At 44.6% G+C, this 18600-nt stretch overlaps 1 protein-coding gene across 1 annotated transcript in view; it reads left to right on the top strand.

Moving 5' to 3' along the window:
* HYDIN (HYDIN axonemal central pair apparatus protein) overlaps window positions 1-18600 on the top strand; it is a 442024-nt gene that overhangs the window by 355102 nt on the left and 68322 nt on the right. The window contains exons 54-61 of the mRNA XM_030829570.1: window positions 1231-1330; window positions 3231-3399; window positions 3894-4132; window positions 6044-6161; window positions 11296-11500; window positions 12525-12760; window positions 15663-15814; window positions 15933-16122. Of these exons, the coding sequence (XP_030685430.1) occupies window positions 1231-1330; window positions 3231-3399; window positions 3894-4132; window positions 6044-6161; window positions 11296-11500; window positions 12525-12760; window positions 15663-15814; window positions 15933-16122 (1409 nt within the window). The remainder of the gene's footprint in view (window positions 1-1230; window positions 1331-3230; window positions 3400-3893; window positions 4133-6043; window positions 6162-11295; window positions 11501-12524; window positions 12761-15662; window positions 15815-15932; window positions 16123-18600) is intronic.

Raw genomic sequence — 18600 nt, 5'->3', positions numbered from 1 at the left:
GAAAGTGGGTGGTCATAGATGTAAAATTTGCAGAGCTCTTTTCAGAGCAGTCATTTGACAGTAAATACCTCTCCTCTTTCCTGTATTAGTTTTCTATCACTGCCGTAAAATGTCCCCATAAGCTTTCTAGCTTAAAACAACACAAACGTATTATTACCCTACAGTTCTGGAAGTCAAAAGTGCAAAATGGGTCTTACTGGGCTAAAATCAAGGTGTCAGCAGGGCTGCCTTCCCTTCTGGAATCCATTTCCATACCGTTTCCAACTCCTAGAGGCCGCCCACATGGTCCCCTTCCTCCACCTTCAAAGACAGCGAGGTTGGGCCAACTCCATCTCACGTTGCCTTTTCTCAAGTTCTCCCACCCTGCCTTCCTCTTTTGCTCTTAAGCCCACTTGTGATTATATTGAGCTGACCAAGATATTCCAAATTAATCTCTATTTATAGGTCAGTGAATTAATTCCATCTGCTTCTTTAATTCCCCTATGCCACGTAAAGTAGCATATTCACAGATTCCAGGAATTGGGGGGTCGGGGATGAGGCTGTTATCTGTCCCCACACTGCCCTAACACCCGAGTTTCAGCTTTCCCTTCAGCCTATAGCTCTCTGTTTCCCTCCTTTCCCCAAGAGGTCTCCTCAGCAAAACTCATAGAATGTTAGAGCCACGTATTAGTTTAGATGTCATGAGTCTCATGTACAAAGATCTTTTATTGCAGCATTTTTTATAACAATGAAAAGTTGGAAAAACCTAAATGCCCATCAATAATGAAATAATAGTATTATAGGAATAATATCATGAATTATGGAACCGCCATATCGTGGGATATTATGCAGCCACTAAGATCACACTTATGAGGAGTTTTTAATTATTTGGGGGAAATGCTTATGAAGTAATGCTAAGTAAAACAACATAAATGTGTGTGTAATATCCCAACTTTATGCAAGATTTTTTTAAATACTGGAAGTTTTAGCTGATGGTAGACTTGAAAGGCAATGGTCCTAGGATAGGTGGAATCCAGAGGCACTAGCCCTGTAGAGTGCATCAAGAGCAGCATCTGTTGTTCGTTTGCCAGACTCAGTTATAAGAGGCTTTTCTAGCCACAGTATTTTCAGAAAACAAATTCTCTTAAACTGTCACCATGCGTTTTCCATACGAATTTCAACAGGCACTTCCCCTGCTTCGCACTCTCATGCTCACTCGCCCCTCTCTGCCCTGGCCCCTGGTCTCTGCAGGAGCTGAAGGGGGCCTGGATTTTGGGATTGTCAGGGTCACAGAGGAGGTGAAGCAGCCCCTGCAATTGAAGAACCGTGGGAAATACGAGATCGCATTCAGGTAACTGGAATCCCATCAGGTGTAAGGCCATCAAGTCCACCGTGGGGAGGAATGTGGGGAAATATGAGATCGCGTTCAGGTAACCTGAATCCCACAGGGTTTGTGGCCATCAAGTCCACCGTGGGAAGGAGTGTGGTCTGGGAAACTTATCAGTCAGTCAAGGAAATCATAAGAACCATCTCTGCTTTTTTGCCTCCCTTGGCTTCAAATGAATGGAATTCCACCTGCCAAGGGAGCAGAGATTCTCACATTGCTCTCAACTCTGCAGCTTAACAGGGGCCTTTAAGTAGCCCTGATGTACCTGGCCAGTTGGAACCATAGGTGTATGGGAATGGAGGAAGAGGCTTAGGGGAAGAGGCCGGGAGGGGGAGATTCTAGGGGTGAGAGGAGGTCCCAGGGTGGAGGGAGAGACTGGAGATGGGCGACCTGGCCTCAAGCTGTCCTGCCTTCTGCCAGCTCTTATCTGCTTTATAAGGAGAACTTCTTCAGCAGATTTCATGTGAAGAAAGGGCTTTCCTTTTTCATTACATTGTAACAACCATGATATTATACAATCCAAATAGTGGCTTGGTAGAATAGAGCTCCAGCTTGTGCTCATCCCCTGAGATTAAAAATGAAACACAGAGACTAGGTGTGGTGGCTCATGCCTGCAATCCCAGCACTGTAGGAGGCCAAGGCAGGCAGATTGCTTGAGCCCAGGAGTTCGAGACCAGCCTGAGCAAAATGGCAAGACCCTCCCTGCCTCTACAAAATACAAAAAAAGTTAGCTAGGCATGCTGGTCATATCACTTGTAGTCCCAGCCACTTGAGAGACTGGGATGGGAGGATTGCTTGAGCCCAGAGAGGTCAAGGCTGCAGTGAGCTGTGATCATGCCACTGCACTCCAACCCCAGCAACAGAGTGAGACCCTGTCTAAAAAAAAAAAAATAGAAAAGAAAAAAAAGAAACACAAAATCAGGGAGGCTCCTCAGCAAGGAAAGAGTGGCACAGGAGAGGAGGGAGGGAAACACCCCTCAGACAGGGCCACACAGCCCTTCATGGCAGTGCCCGCACTTTTCATTCCATGGAAAGTTCTCCTTCCCCAAGAATTCACAGTTGACAAAGAGACTTTTCCCCTGTCAGTTTGGAATTAGTGCTAAGTGGAATCTTGCCTGTTGGTGAGTTTTCTTTTAGATTAAGACAGGGGCATTAGCTGTGCTCTTTGAGGTTGCATGGAACAGAGTCACTCTCAGGTTGGAACAGATAGAGGGTTTGTTGAAAGAATGTGCAGGGAAGCAAGGAAGCACAGGGGTACAAGTAATTGGGCAACCAGGGTCTCCTGGAGCATGGGGGTGACATTCAGAGCCCCACAGCAACTCCGAGCATCCCACCTCTGCCTAGGTGGGATACGTCTTGAGCCTACACCAGTCCCTCTGTCAGTCTCATGAGCCAGCTTCTTCCTGTGGTTCTTGCCTCACCTCCAGTAGGCCATGGGCTTCCCTCCCTAGTACCTCTGTTGCAGGACCCCCGCCCCCTCCCTGCTGTCTCTCTCCCCAGGTTCCCTGGTTTCTGTGTCACTGTTCGCTCTGCATGTACTGAAAGCCAGAGAGATGCAAACAGAGAAAGAGAGAATTAACTTAATTTGTCCTTTTTCAGTATCCATTGTCCCTGTTGGACAGAGATCTCCTGCAATGGCCTCTCGTGACCATGGGATAGAGTATGGCTGTCTTTGCCCTAAGCATCAATTCCTGGCCTGGTCAGTCCTGGCTAAGGAGAGGCGATCACAGCGTACAAAGCACAGTGGACTCTGCCTAAACAGGGCTGGAGACACAGCAGGCACTCAACCATCTAGAGTCTCCTCTCTGGGATCTTGAGTTCCGGGGATAATGACTTAGGCTGACTTTTTGTTCTTGTCTTTCAGCTTTTCCGTGGACTCTGTGGGGATTTCAACACCTAATATAAATTCCATGATCTCAGTCCAACCCAAAAAGGGTTCACTGACCCCAACAGAAAAACCCACAAATGTCCAAGTTTTCTTCCGTGCAAAAAAGGAAGTGAAGATTGAGCACCAGCCTGTTCTGCGCTGTCAGGTAAGAGAGCTCCAAAGGGAGGGGCTGCCTCAATGGCAGGATCGTGGGACTCCTGTTGCAAAGAAGGATACATGGCCTAATCCACGCTCCAGGAAGAAAAGGGGAGGGCTGGCCTGGGTGGCAACTGGATAGGATACACAGGGGTTCTGTCCTAACTAGCAGGCAAAGTCATCAGAATTAGATCCAGCGAGGAAATGTACCCCCAAGTCTTTGGGGAGCATCAGAGGCAAGGAAGCTGAGTCCCATCATCAAGTGCAAAGGAGGAGAAGGGAACTGAAAACCTGAGGAAAAGTTGGCTATGTTGACCCTTGGCTGGTACACAGTAAGCTCTGTTTTAGTGTTTGCTAATATCATTGTTGATGCAATAATACAAAGACAGTGAAATAAAGAACATGGCTTCATGTCAATGATGAAAACAGGGAACGGGGTAGATAATCACGGGAATTCTGTAGCTACAGCAGTGGCTGACTTGCTCATTCTTCTTCCCTTTCTAGATTATTGAGCCCAATATTTCAGAAGGAGGTGAAATCATTGCCAGCATCCCAATTAAGTTTTCCGTGAATGCAGTATATTCCAAATACAACATCACCCCCTCCTCTGTCATCAACTTTGGAGCTTTGATCTGTGGCACTCGTAAAAGCACCACCTTCACCATAGAAAATCAAGGTGTTACTGACTTCAAGTTCGCCCTTTATAAGCTGACAGGGGAGAGCCCCATTCATCAAAAGAAAGCGTAAGACAAATATTTACTTAACTCATTCCATTCCCTCTTTAATTTATGCTTTATAAAGAGCTTTTGTATATCTTACTTAAATTCACCCAATCCCGTTTTGTGGTGAGATCAGTAAGATTTAGAAATGGCTCATTTAGATTATGCACAAAAGTTGGGCGCGGTGGCTCACACCTGTAATCCCAGCACTTTGGGAGGCCGAGGCGGGCAGATCACCTGAGATCAGGAGGTCTAGACCAGCCTGGCCAACATGGTGAAACCCCATCTCTACTAACAATACAAAAATTAGCCGGGTGTGGTGGCACATGCCTGTAATCCCAGCTACTCGGGAGGCTGAGGGCAGGAGAATCACTTGAACCCGAGAGGCAGAGGTTGCAGTGAGCCGAGATTGCGCCACTGCACTCCAGTTTGGGCACAGAGCGAGACTCCGTCTCAAAAAAATAAAAAATAAATACTATACACGAAATCACCAGTAGATCTTGATGTGAGCCCACATCTTCTGACTCCAGGTTTCATAGATTTCCTGTAGAATATATCATAAATTTTAGTTGAACAAACATAGTCTTCTGCCTGGAATTTTGTCTGTTGTCCTGGTGCTTCTGGTGTGCTGAAGGACTTATTAGATCATTGTCCTATATGTCATTCTGTACAATGCCAAGAAATTATTATTACAAGAAGGTAAATCAAAAGAAATCGTAGCAGTGCTTCATGGTGGGGCTGCTCTGGAAAGGCGGAAAAGAGGAAGTGCGGTGATGCCTTCAGCCTACCAGGGACTGTTATTGTTATTGCCTGTTACTATTATTGCCTTCTCCCCATGTAGACACCATCACAAAGCTACCTTAATAGTTGTTCCAACAGCAAAACTCCATGTTCTTCAAAAGGAGGCTGTCAATCAATTCACCCAAAACAATTTGTCTTTTGAGTGCTTTTGGCTTCCATTGGGCTGCTGTACTCTTTTTTGGACAAATTAAGGATGGTTTTTACCGATTCCTGAGGCACTTCTGATTTAATTTTGACTTTCTAGTTAATTCTTTTAAATAAGATGTATGGCTTTACAGTGTAGTTGTTTTATATTTCTGTAGCTATTCTTTTCTGTTTTGACAAAGTTTGAACATTTTTTAAAATGTAGAGTTAAATTGTGTAAAATCTCTTCCTAATTTAATTTCAACTGAATATTTTTACAATTTATTTTGTAACAATGTAATGTCTATAATGATTATAACTTAATTCTGTTTCGCTTTACATTGTTTTTTATTTATTTTTTATTTTAGCATGCACAAGTTCATGCAAAACACATGAAAGGGGGTTGAACTTCAGGTGTTCTGGTCATTAAGCAAGTGAATGCTTGAATATATAAAATTCTCAAAAGTTTAAGATGCATTTCAGATGCATTTGAATATTTTAGGTGAACTGGTCTCTAGGCAAACTAATTATTGGATACTCAAGGCAAGTGAACAATTACCAAGACCTATATTTGAACTACTGCTTATACTAAACCTTAAAAACATCACAACTATAAATGTGAAGATACAGAACAGAGCTTAATTTATTTGCCATTTCACTTTTTAAAATGAGATTAAGTAAAACATTTGACATCCACAAGTAATTTTCTACACACTGCTTTCCAGTGAACTCAAGTAGGCATTTAAAAATTACTATCGTCTTACAGTAATTTTCAGTGTCCCTATAAATCATATTTAATAAGTATAATTACCGCCTAGTTTCCTTACAATTGTTAAATGAGTTTGGTCAGTGATTAGCTAGCTAACTATGCCACTCCAGTGTCCTCTTGGGCAAAGAAGGGCCCCTTCCCCGATTCCTGGGAGAAGGGCCCTTGCAAGAAAACAGACAGGTGGTGTCTAATGTTACCCCCCACCCCACAACCTAAGAGTATACTCTTGCTTCTTTAATCAGAGCCAGCCACATCAGACATGCAAGACCCCGAGAAAGTGAGAGCTTCTACAAAACTGGCTCTTCCAGAGCAGCCAAGTTCTCTGACACGATTCAGAAAGAAGTAACCACCACAGGCCAGGTGGGTGTCCTTTTCCCTGTTCTTACAGATACCCAGTAAGGCCAACTCCCAATTAGCTCTTGACACCAAATACCTCCCTAGAATAATAGGATTTGAGTCCATCATGGCAGGAATATGAAATAATTATACCGAAATGTCACTTTCATGTTAAGCTAAGATGTTATGACCTTTAATTTGGATATCCTCTTTTGCTTTAAAACCTTCATTGGCTTACCACTGCCTTAAAATTGTTTCTACTCTTCATGTGTATTTTAATCAAGAATAATTTGCTTATAAGAAAGAGAAGCCCATTCAAACAGGCTTAAATAAAAGGAGATTCGAGGATTTCTGCTTCTGGTAAGATCAACTAGATGTACTTTTCCCTATTCTTCCCAACTAAGTATAACTAAAAACCCTGGGCATCGTGTATAAAACAGACTTCAGACTCTGAAAGGTAGAGAGAAGAAACCAGACCAGCCCCAGGAACTTTGGGACCCAAGGAAGATCAATGTGGTGAGTTCCCAAGTTTTCTTTTTGCCTCATGTCTCCCAGACTGGGTGCTGAAGCAGCCAGCAACCCTAAAACATCAACAGACACAGACAAAAAGCAAGCCCCAACAGAAGCCTACTCCTACTTTCTTTCTGCCTTTCTAGGTTGCCCCTAGAAAGACAGAAAACTTCCAGACAGTAACTGGAAGACGACAGTTAACCTAGAAAGACAGAAAACTTCTAGATAATAACTGTTCTACTGCAGCCAAACACCAAAGAAAAATATCTGGCCCCATGCCACCTCTGCTAGCAAAGGCCAAATAGAGAGTCTAGACTCCACCCTCTCCAAGATGTCATGAGGTGCACCACCCCCTTGCTAGGGTGGCGTCGGAGAAGGTCGAATACCAAGCCAAGACTTTCATTCCCATGGGTGGTAACAAGCGTTCCCCACCACCTCCAGTGCTGTTTGTGGAGATACCACATGGGGAACCATGACGTCTACCCCAACCTAGTGGTAATGAGACATTCCCCCATCCCCTGCTGGAATGGTGTCAGAGGACCCCTCCATCTCCCATGGCATCAGCAGAACAGTAACAGGCACTCACCTGTCCCCACCAGGCAGGTATCAGTTGAGGACTAGTGGAGAGCTGGGACACCAACCCCTGCCCAGCAGGAATGATGGGTCTGAGTGGGGAATCTGGACTACTGCCCCCATCTGGCAGTAGCAAGGCAGTGTACTACCTGCCCCTGTCAGGGCAGTGCCAAAAGAAAGCCAGCCCAAACAAGATTTAAATCAGATCCCGAGTCTCATAGCGTAACACCCAAAATGTCCAGGTTTCAGTTGAAAATCACTCATCATACCAAGAACCAGGAAGAATTCAACCTGAAGGAAAATAGATAAATGCTAGATGACAACACTGAGATGAGAGAGGTGTTAGTTCTATCTGAAAATGTTTCAATGAGCAATTATAAACATGCCTGGAAAATTTTTAAAATAGTATGTCTCAGCAAAGAAAGAAGATGTAGAGAAGAAGCAAATGGAGATTTGGGAATTGAAGATAAATAAACAAATTTAGAACTCAGTGGATGGGCTCAACAACACAGAGGGAACAGAGGAAAAGAATCAGTGAACTTGAAGACAGACAATAGGGATTCCTGTGTTTGTTTCTTATTGTCCTCACAGCAAATTACCTCAAATTTAGAAGCTTAAAGTATTACGCATTTTTTATCTTATAGTTCTGTAGGTCAGAAGTGCTAAAATCAAGGTGTTTGAAGGGCTGTATTCTTTTCTGGAGACACCAGGAAAGAATCCTTTTCATTGTTTTTTTAGCTTCTAGAGGCAGCCCACATTCCTTGGCTTGTAGTCCCCTTCTATCATCCTCAAAGCCAGCAACAGAGGATCGAATCCTTCTCACATCACATTACTCCAACCTCCTCCATAGTCATATCTCCTTCTAACTCTCTTCCATTTCTAAGGACCCTTGTGATTACACTGGGCCCATTATAATCCAGAATAATCTCCTCATCACAAGGTTCTTAATGTAATCATGTCAAACAAGTCCTTTTGCTGTGTAAGGTAACATATTCACAGGTTCCAGAGATTAGGATGTGGACATCTTTCGGAGGCCATTATTCTGCCCAGTCTAAACAAAAGAGAGAAAGTAGACTCTGTTTTGAGTCTCTTGAAAGTCTATTTAAGTCTAATGAGATAAAATGAATAGATGCTCAGGGATCTGTGGAACCATAACAAAAGATCTAATGCTCTTGTCATTGTAGTTCCAGAAAGAGTTACAAAAGAGAGTGGGACTGAAAAGGTACTCAAAGGAATAATGACAGAAAACTTTTCAAATTTGGCAAAAGATGTAAACCTACAGACTCAAGAATCTGAGCAAACCCAAATAGGAAAAACCCAAAGAAATCCTTACCAACACACATCATAGTCAAACTTCTGAAAATTAAAGAAAAGAAAAAAAAATTTTGAACACATCAAGAGAGAAATGAACCTTGAATGACAGCAGATTTCTTACAAAAACCATAGCGACCCAAAAGAAAGTGGCACGATATTTTCAAGTGTAGAGAACCAAAAACTGTGAACCCAGAATCTTATATCCAGCAAAAATATTTCTCAGGGATAAATGAGAAATCAACTTTCTCAAATGAAATAAAGCTAAAAGAATTTGTCACCAGTAGACTTACCCTAAAGAATGGCTAAAGGAAATTCTCAAAACAGAAAGTAAATAACAGAAGATAAAATCATGGAACATCAACAAGGAAGAAAAAAACATGGTAAGCAATAATGTAGGTAAATTCAGTAGACCTTACTTCTCTTCCTGGGTTTTCTAAATTATGTTCGTCAGTGGAAGCAAAACTATATAATACTGTCTGATATGGTTTTAAATGGATGGAGAGGAAATATTTTAGACAGAGCGGGGTAGAGGAAAGAATCAGTGAACTTGAAGGCAGACAATAGGAATTCTTTATAAAAAGCAGGTGAATGAGCAGTTGTTAAGCAAGATGGTAAATACTATAATTGAGGTGCGTGTACTATAATTGAGGTGCATGTACATGGATAGACTCTAGAAAAATTGAAGAATGAAGTCTTGCTGTTCCAGGTAGCTGTGAAGAGTCATTGAAGGCTTCACAGAGGAAGAGGTGCTTGATTTATGTATCAGAATCACGTTTGGCTGCAGATAGCAGAAAATCCAACGTTAGTGGTTTAAACAAATATGGCATATTTAAATGGGGTGGGCAATTGCTAGTGTTGTTTTAATAGTTTATTGTTGCTTGTGATTCTCTTGGCCTTTCCCTCATGGTTCCAAGGTGGCCACTGCAGCTCCAGCCACCACCTCTGCATTGAAGGCACTGAGAGAAGCAGGTATTCTGCACTCTATGAACAGCAATAATTATTGATTGAAGGGAACTGGGTTTTCTACATGTTGGTTTTTATGTCTTTTCAAGTGGTTTCCACTTGTCAAGCAAAGGCTTCTATTTCATTAACATACATAATTTTCTACATATGTTTCTGTAACTCTCATCTCTTCTACAGCCTTTTTTTCCTTCTTTGCCTACCATATCTTCTCAGCCTTCAGTGAAACAGCCTCTCCAGCACTCTGCCTTTCAGTTGCAATGAACTTATCCTCTCCTCTACATTGGCAACTTATTTTAATGGTCACAGCCTGGATCTTGCATCACAAGAAACTGAGGTGCTTCTGAATCCTTGATTTCCAAGACCTCTTTCTCTTGACTGCTTCCGTTTCTCCTAGCTTTCTGCTACCTCAGTTCCACTCATTTCAGCTGTGCTTTGCCCTCACCCTTGCTCCTTTGAGACAACATCATGCCATTTTCTACTATTCTCCAACCTTCTCTTCTGTCAGGATGGTTTATCTGGGAATCACCAGTGCCCAGGACATCTCCTAGCACATTGTAGGTATTCAGTAAATAGTGACCAAGTTAGTTAATAGCAGCTTCCATGTATGTCTGTGCGGTCACACTGCACAATGCTAGGGGCTGCATCCACACAGATGCCTGTATGAAGAGTGCCACTAGACAGCACTAATTTCTGCTGTGGTTCCTAGATCTGGCAGGAGGTCCTTCACAAACCCCATCTGCCAAAGGTTTTGCACAAATCCAACTGCCAGGGTATGAGTCCAATGCAGCGGAACACTCACACAAGTCACGCAAAGCAAGTTATCACTCACAGATAGGTAGCAAGAACCAATAGAAGCCTCGTATTCATGGACAGCTGGTCCCCCAAGGCTCAAGAAAGCTGCCTTGGACAGATGAAGTCCTGTCTATGCATGCCTCACTTCACACTGCAGCTGAAGGACACCAAAAGCATTCTGTCCTGGATTTTGTGCTCCAGAGGAGATGTGGATCTCTGAGCTGAAGCACTGCAGGACATTCTGTTCTAGGAAGGATGAGAACAGAGCCTGGGCTGTTCCAGACCCTTCCCTTATCTCAGGCCACTGCATTGTCAACACATTCCACAGTCATTTGGAAAACTACAAGCAGGAGAGAGAAGAGCCAGGACATCTAATCTAAGGATTGCACCAACATCCTGGTTTTTGTTTTTTGTTTTTTGGTTTTTTTTGTTTTGTTTGTTTGTTTATTTTAGCACTAATTCTACACCAGATGCTATGCTACATGCTTCACACCTGTTCTTTCATTTAAACTTCCAGCAATCTCTGGGGTCGGGGCTTTAGCTCCATTTTATAGATAAACAAACTGAAACTCAGAGAAGTCATTTGTTTAAGGTCAAACAGTCAATATTTAGCAGGGCTGGGATTCAAACCCAGGTGTTTCTCACTCAAAAGCCGATAACCTCACCCACTACTCCATTATGCACCCCTCTGCTTCAAGATGCCCAGCTGAATAAATGCTATATGATGTGGAGTCTGTCTGTTCCCTTAAACCCTTAGTTCAAACACGATTGGTCTGAAGGAATTTGCATAGAAGGAAGCACTGAGAGAGAAGCCTATCACTGAAGACCCCCTGCCCATCCCAGGCCCTCTGTCCCTCCAGGAGGAGAGGAGAGAGGGCCCAGAGAGTGCCTGTGAGAAGAAGCCCACGTGGCCCTCCCCATCTCCACACCATCTCACAGCCCCCATAGTCTGGCTGTCACTCACTCTGCCTCCAAGCCTCCTATCCCTCCCACCCTTGTCCTGCAGGCCCGCTTCGCCCATGGAATGTTCACCGTGTACCCTGGTTTTGGCTCCATCCCTTCTGGAGGACAGCAGGTCATCAACGTTGACTGTGTGGCTGATCCCATGGGAAAGTGTGAGGAGTTTATAGCCATCGATATCTCCGGCCGAGACCCTGCAGCCCACCCTGCCGGCATTCCTTACACTTTGCTGGCTGAAGCCTGTCTACCAGGTACTGACCACTCACATTGGACAACACCACTTAAAAGATGTTCATCTGAGACCAGGTGCAGTGGCTCACGCTTGTGATCCCAGCACTTCGGGAGGCCGAAGCGGGCAGATCACCTAAGGTCAGGGGTTTGAGACCAGCCTGGCCAACATGACAAAATCCTGTCTCTACTAAAAATACAAAAAAATAGCCGGGTGTGGTGGCACATGCCTGTAATCCCAGCTACTCAGGAGGCACTTGAATCCAGGAGGTGAAGTTTGCAGTGAGCTGAGATCACGCCACTGTACTCCACAACAGAGCGAGAGTCCATCTCAAAAATATATATATAAATAAAAGACCTTCATCTGTAACACTTCTACCTTCTTTCTTGCAAGTTTTTCCAAAGTTGTCTGGCAGACATGGCTGGGCTGCTTCCTTTGGGGTCCTAGAACTTCCTCTAGTGTCTTCAGTTGTATTTTTCCAGGGCATATACCTAAGGGAGGAGGTGCAGCTTCACACTCCCAGGAGGCTGGTCCTGGATTCCCAGATGAATAGTGTTATCTGAGAATCATGATGGGATGGGCTGTGTCACAGGACCCAGGACCACTGGGTCCCGTTCACGGCCAGGCCACTCCCGGTGGGCAACATGTCCACAGAGAACAATGTTCAGTTACTGAGCATGCAAAATCTGTAACCCAGCAGGAGGGCAGATGAGGTGCAAAGAGAATGCCTCATGCTTTGATGATAGGACCCCTGGAGCCTTGAAGCATAGTGGGCCAGTTGCCTCCTTCCCTCCATAGCACACCCCAGATCTTGGATCTTATACCATTGGGAGAAAAATGCTCACTGGAGTGTGGCAACCAGCAAGGACTGTACAAAAGAGGAAGACAAGACAGAATGTTTCCCATCCCTCACACCCCCTTGCATGACTTCCCCTATGTGTCCTCCACGATTCTCCTTTGCAAGAATCCAGAGCTCCAAATTAGGAATTACAGAACGGGAATCCAGCAATCAGGCAGCATCTCATACTCTCCCCTTCACTCCGCAGCCTTCGTGACCGAAAACAACGCCTTGATATTTGAAGAGCACCAGATATGTACCAGCGCCAACCTGCACCACATCCTGCAGACCATAGAGAGCGGGGGGCTGTTCGTCGAGGATGAGAACAAGTTCATCTTCTGCAATGTCCTGGTGGGCCGCCAAGCCAAGGCTCGTTTCAAGATCAGCAACGTGGGAAAGATCGCCTGTGATGTCAACATTGTAGTCAGGCCTATCTCCAATAAGGTAAGATGCTCCCAATGGCCCCTGGCCCACTGTGGTTGGCATAAAGCTGGAAACAGGGCTCTCAGCATCCTCTGCTCTGGAGCCTGTATGCGTGAGTGGAAATTATCTGGCCCTGCTGGAAGTTATGTGAAGTAACTAGGGGCTTTCCCCTAGGCCAGTGGTGATACATTTGTCCCAGTGGGTGTCTCCTCCAGGTACCTTTGTGATAAGTATGCATGGACGAGCAAACCGCATTCCTCCATTGAATGCTCACTACGTGCCTAAAATAGACAAAGCGTGGTGGGGAGAGGCTAAAGTGAGCGCCAGCTCCAGACAGGCCTGCCTCCAGCTGCATATTCTGCTGGTAAGGGAGATTTGGGGGCATCAGATTCTGAGGATAAGGTGAAATGGTGAGCATGTTTCAGCCCTTCCCATATTACAAGCACTGTGCTAAGTGATTTATATTTACTGCCTCCTTTTGCCCTCACAACAACTCTTCCGACTTTGTATTATTATCCCAATTCTATAGTTAGGGAAACTGAGGCTTTAAAAGCTAAATCCTTCCCCTAGGTCCCAGAGCCTGAGAATATCGGGCTGAGCTTAAAGCCAAGCTTCATCCACATACAAGATGAAATAATTGCCCATCTCAGCGGTCTGCCAGGCTTGAAACTGCCTTTTCTCTCTGAGTCAGATCATACTTTTTTTCATGGCAGAACAGAAAATTCAGGATACCAAGAGAGGTCTTAATCAATGAGTTTCCGTCACCCTTAATTTCCAATCCAACGTGCAGCAAATATTCTAGTTTTATGACGGCTGCTTCAGTTCTCTGCCCAAAAGTAGAATCTGGGCCCAGGAGGTCCTCAGGCCCCACAGCTGGCATTGTTCACAGCTGAGGGTGGTGGGGAAGTCACCAAGGGTGTTGGTATCACCCTAGAGCTACATATGGAGTGTGCATTCCTGGGGAATGTCAACTCAGAGGGGTATGGTTGGGGAGACTACATAATCCCTTTTATGACTTCCTTCAGGCCCTGGTGACACCCAGTCATTATTCTCTGATTTTTTTTTTTTAGGGGGGACAGAGTCTGCTCTGTCACCCAGGCTGGAGTGCAGTGGCATGATCTCAGCTCACTGCAAGCTCTGCCTCCTAGGTTCACGCCATTCTCCTGCCTCAGCCTCCCAAGTAGCTGGGACTATAGGCACCCATCACCACGCCCGGCTAATTTTTTGGATTTTTAGTAGAGACGGGGTTTCACCATGTTAGCCAGGATGGTCACAATCTCCTGACCTCGTGATCCACCCGCCTCGGCCTCCCAAAGTGCTGGGATTACCGGCATGAGCCACTGCGCCTGGCCTATTCTCGGATCTTATTTGGGATACTAAGGGGCAGCTTTCTCCCTATTCTGTACTAAAAACATAAAAAGTGAGCAAGACTGATTTTTTTTTTTGGGGGGACAGTCTCACTCTTGTTGCCCAGGCTGGAGTGCAATGGCACCATCATGGCTCACTGCAGCCTCGACTTCCTGGGCTCAAGTGATCCTCCTACCTCAGCCTCCTGAGTAGCTGGGACTACAGGCACGCACCACCATGCTTGGCTAGTTTTTGTATTTTTTGTAGAGACAGGGTTTCACCATGTTGGCCAGGCTGGTCTCAAACTCCTAGGCTCAAGCGATCCTCCTGCCTCAGCCTCCCAAAGTGCTAGGATTACAAGAGTGAGCCACTGCACCCAGCCACAAGTCTGATTTCTAAAGAGAGACATATTATAAGAGGATTTGCAGACATCACATGTTCTCCTCCACCCTAGTTTGTGGACTTGACAGCTATCCCTTGGAAAAAGCAAAGAGAAACTGGAGTGCCCTCAGTTTAAGAACAAGAGGGAATAGTCAGTCTTGAATCCCACCTACTTCCCAAGAGAATGAAAAATCCTCTTAAGGCCATGCCAGGGCTCCCTACAGTCCCAAAACACTGCCACAAGATGGGAACAGATAAAGTGCTGTGGGAGGTTGTTCTAGCCAAGGCTCTTGGAGTTACAAGGAGCAGAAACCCTCTCAGATTAGCCCAAACAAAGCAAGGCTTACTGCAGTGAATCGGACACCTCAGACACAGGTCGGAACACATCATGTGGCCAGGACTCCTTGGGACTGGCACCATCACCTGAAGTTCGCCCTTTAGAAGACCAGCGGATGCTCTGTCCATCTCTCAGGGGCCACATGTCTCTCTCACAGGGTTTCCACTGCTCCATTCTCTCATCCAGCTTTCTCATCTTGCATGTGATTCAGCCAGCTCCCAGCTCAGCTCCACATTTTAACAACCAGCGCCGGCCTGGCACAGTGGCTCACACCTGTAATCCCAGCACTATGGGAGGCGGAGGCAGGCAGATTACTTGAGCCCAGGAGTATAAGACCAGCCTGGGAAACATGATGAAACCCCATATGTACAAAAAAAAAAAAAAAAAAATTAGCTGGGCATAGTGGCACACACCTGTAGTCCCAGCTACTTGGGAGGCTGAGGTGGGAGGATTGCCTGGGTCCAGGAGGTCGAGGCTGCAGTGAGCCATGATCATGCCACTGCACTCCAACATGAGTGACAGAGCAAGATCCTGTCACAAAAAGAATTTAAAAACCAACCAACACCAATCTTTAGGCATCCCAATTTAGTTGACAGGGGTGGGGTAGCAGGGAGAATATCTGGATTCCTGGCTTAGTTCATCAATTTGAGTCAAAAATCATAGGTCTAGCCAAATCTAGCCAGGCATCATTCAGGGGTGGGTCCCAGGCTGTTCCCTTCAGGGCCCCTCACCCTGCAGGCAGTGGAGCATGTCCACCAGAGCACTTAGATGAGAGGTGGGGGGCTCTTGAAAATAAGGAGTAAGCCTGGTGAGAATACAAAGATGCTGACACACTCTGGTCTCTGCCCCCATCACCAGCCCTTTGCCCGCATCATCGACATTTTTGAAGTGGAACCCAGCAAGATGTGCCTTGCCAGCCATTCCCATGCCTTTGCCACGGTGTCCTTCACCCCGCAGATCATGCAGAACTACCAGTGCATCTTTGAGGCTACCTTGGATGGCTTGCCCAGGTACCAGCTCCCAGCTCCCAGCTCCCTCTCCTCCGGCAGGGCTGCAGGCCACACTCTGTAGGGAGTGTCATTCCCACCATGTCAGGCTGACAGGCTACAATCTTCCTGTCCCCTACAGCACCCTGGCCAAGAGCCGAGGCCTCGTGTTTGACATCGCTGGTGAGGGGAACCTCCCTCGAGTGACGGTTGTGCGGCCAATTCTTCATAACCAATATGGAAACCCCTTGCTCCTCTTTAAGAGGCTTCTGCTTGGTCATTCAGAGAAGCTGCCTCTCATCCTCAAGAACAATGGCGTCCTCCCTGCCCAGGTAATACTCGAGGGTGAAGCATGAGGCTAAAAGGGAGAAGAATCCAGAAGTTACACTTCTGCCACTGGGGCCTCTGCCATGCCTAATGTATGAGGACTTCTCTGTTGATCCACATACGTTAATCTATGTGTCAAAGACATGCAGAGGGGAATCTGGTGTGATATTTGTCCTCAAAGAAAGTAGGAAACCGGATTCCACAATATACCATCATCATTAACTACTGTCCAAGGCAGTGTGCAGTGATGTGCACCAAGCTGAGTGGATAGGATTATGGGTGTTCTTAATATCTTCTTTATTTTTTAATTGTTTTCTGTAATGAACATTGCATTTGCAATGAGGATAAGACGATAAAAGAAACTTCAGTAGGGGTGAAAAATACAACATCCAAATGTATTTTGATTCAATGATTAAATTATGGTTTTATTTTACAAAAAAAGTGATGTATTGTGCTCTACAAGGGACTGTAGGACTTTTGAAAAAGATCTATTCCCATCTAGACAATAAAGGGAAAATTCACTGTAAATGACATTTGAACAGGGCTCATTGAAGGAGTTGGGTTTCAGCAATGCCTTCAGTGGGCATTTGGCAGTCCATGCAAACCGGAAAGAGAGAGAAAGCTTTAAAGGTGCAGAAGCCAAAAAACAAAACAAAACAAAATGTGCACACTATTACAGGAGCTAGTAAGCACCCAGCTTCGTGAGAGCATAGGTATAGGTAGAAGAGCAAGGAAGATAAAAATGAAAGGATACAGTAATGGAACAACTTGTGGAAGGCTTGGGATTCTCTAAATATTTTAAACCCTACAAGACATTGCCACTGTTATTCTTGCTGCTGTTGTTCTTATTGTTTATACATTTATGGCCCATTTAGGTTTACTCATTTATTAATCATTTTTATTGCTCTTTATTCCTGGGTCTCCAATTTTCCATCTGTATTTGTCAGTTCTCATGCTACCAATAAAGACATACCTGAGACTGGGTAATTTATAAAGAAAAAAGAGGACTCACAGTTCCACATGGCTGGGGAGGCCTCACTATCATGGTGGAAGGCAAAGGAGGAGAAAGACATGTCTTACATGGTGGCAGGCAAGGGAGCTTGTGCGGGGGAACTCCCATTTATAAAACCATCAGATCTTGTGAGACTTATTCACTATCACGAGAACAGCCTGGGAAAGACCCACCCCCATGATTCATTTACCTCCCACCAGGTCCCTCCCACGACATGTGGGAGTTATGGGAGCTACAATTCAAGATAAGACTTGGATGGGGACACAGCCAAACCATATCACCATCTTAGACCCTTTTCCTACCAACTGAAGAATACTGTTTAGTATTTCCTTAATGTGGGTTTGCTGGTGGTGAAGTCTCTATTTCTCCTTCATTTTAAACATCGTTTTTACTAGCTATAGAGTCCTGGTTTGGCAGTTGTTTTCTTTCAGCCAATGGGAGATATTATTCCAATGTATTCCGGTTTCCATTGTTAACTGTTGAGTTTCAGCTATAAGTCTAAAATGTTTTAAGACAGGGGTCCCCAACCCCCAGGCCACAGACCCATGAGCAAAAGCTCATCTGTATTTACAGCCATTCCCCTTCACTCACATTACCACCTGAGCTCCCTTCCTGTCAGATCAGCAGTAGCATTAGATTCTCATAGGAGTGCGAACCCTATTTTGAGCTGCACGTGTGAGGGATCTAGGTTGTGTGCTCCTTATAAGAATCTAATGCCTGATTATCTGAAATGTAACAGTCTCAACCCAAAACCATTCCCCATTGCCTGGTCCATGGAAAAATTGTCTTCCACGAAACCAGTTCCTGGTGCCAAAAAGGTTGGGGACTGCTACTTTAAGGCATTCTTTTTTTCTGACTGCCTTTTACATTTTCACTTTGTTTTCTACAGTTTTACTGTGATAATGTCCAGGTGTGAATTTCTTTTAATTTATCCTTGTTAGAATTCACTAGACTTCTTGATTCTGTGGATTAAAGTTAAGTCAATTTTGGAAAATTTCTAGACATGTCTTTAAATATTGTTTCTGTTTCATTCTCTCTAATCTGTACTTCTGGGAAGATAATTAAATATATAGAAGACCTTCTCACTATACCTTCTGTGTCTCCAGTCTCACTATATTTTCCACTCACTTTTCCTCTGGGTTTCATTCTGCATAATTTCTTTTGACCTGTTTTCAGTTTATTAACTCTCCCTTTAGCTGTATTGAATCTACTGTTAAAGTTTCCATTAAGTCCTTAAGTTATTATATTTTTCAGTCTTAGAATTTCTATCAGGCTGTTCTAAAAATCTGAATAATTCATGTTTACAGTTTCTAGTTTCTAGCTGAAATTGTCAGACATAACTTTTATTTCTTGAACACAGTAATCATAGCCATTTTACAGTCTATACCAGATAATTCCAAAATCCAAAGTCATTGTGGCTCTTTCTGGTATTTCTACTCATCTTTTTCTACTATTTCTACTCATCTTTGCC

Source organism: Nomascus leucogenys, chromosome 2, assembly GCF_006542625.1.
Source record: "Nomascus leucogenys isolate Asia chromosome 2, Asia_NLE_v1, whole genome shotgun sequence".
NCBI classification, from domain to species: domain Eukaryota; kingdom Metazoa; phylum Chordata; class Mammalia; order Primates; family Hylobatidae; genus Nomascus; species Nomascus leucogenys.
This window is presented reverse-complemented; position numbering and strand designations above follow the sequence as displayed.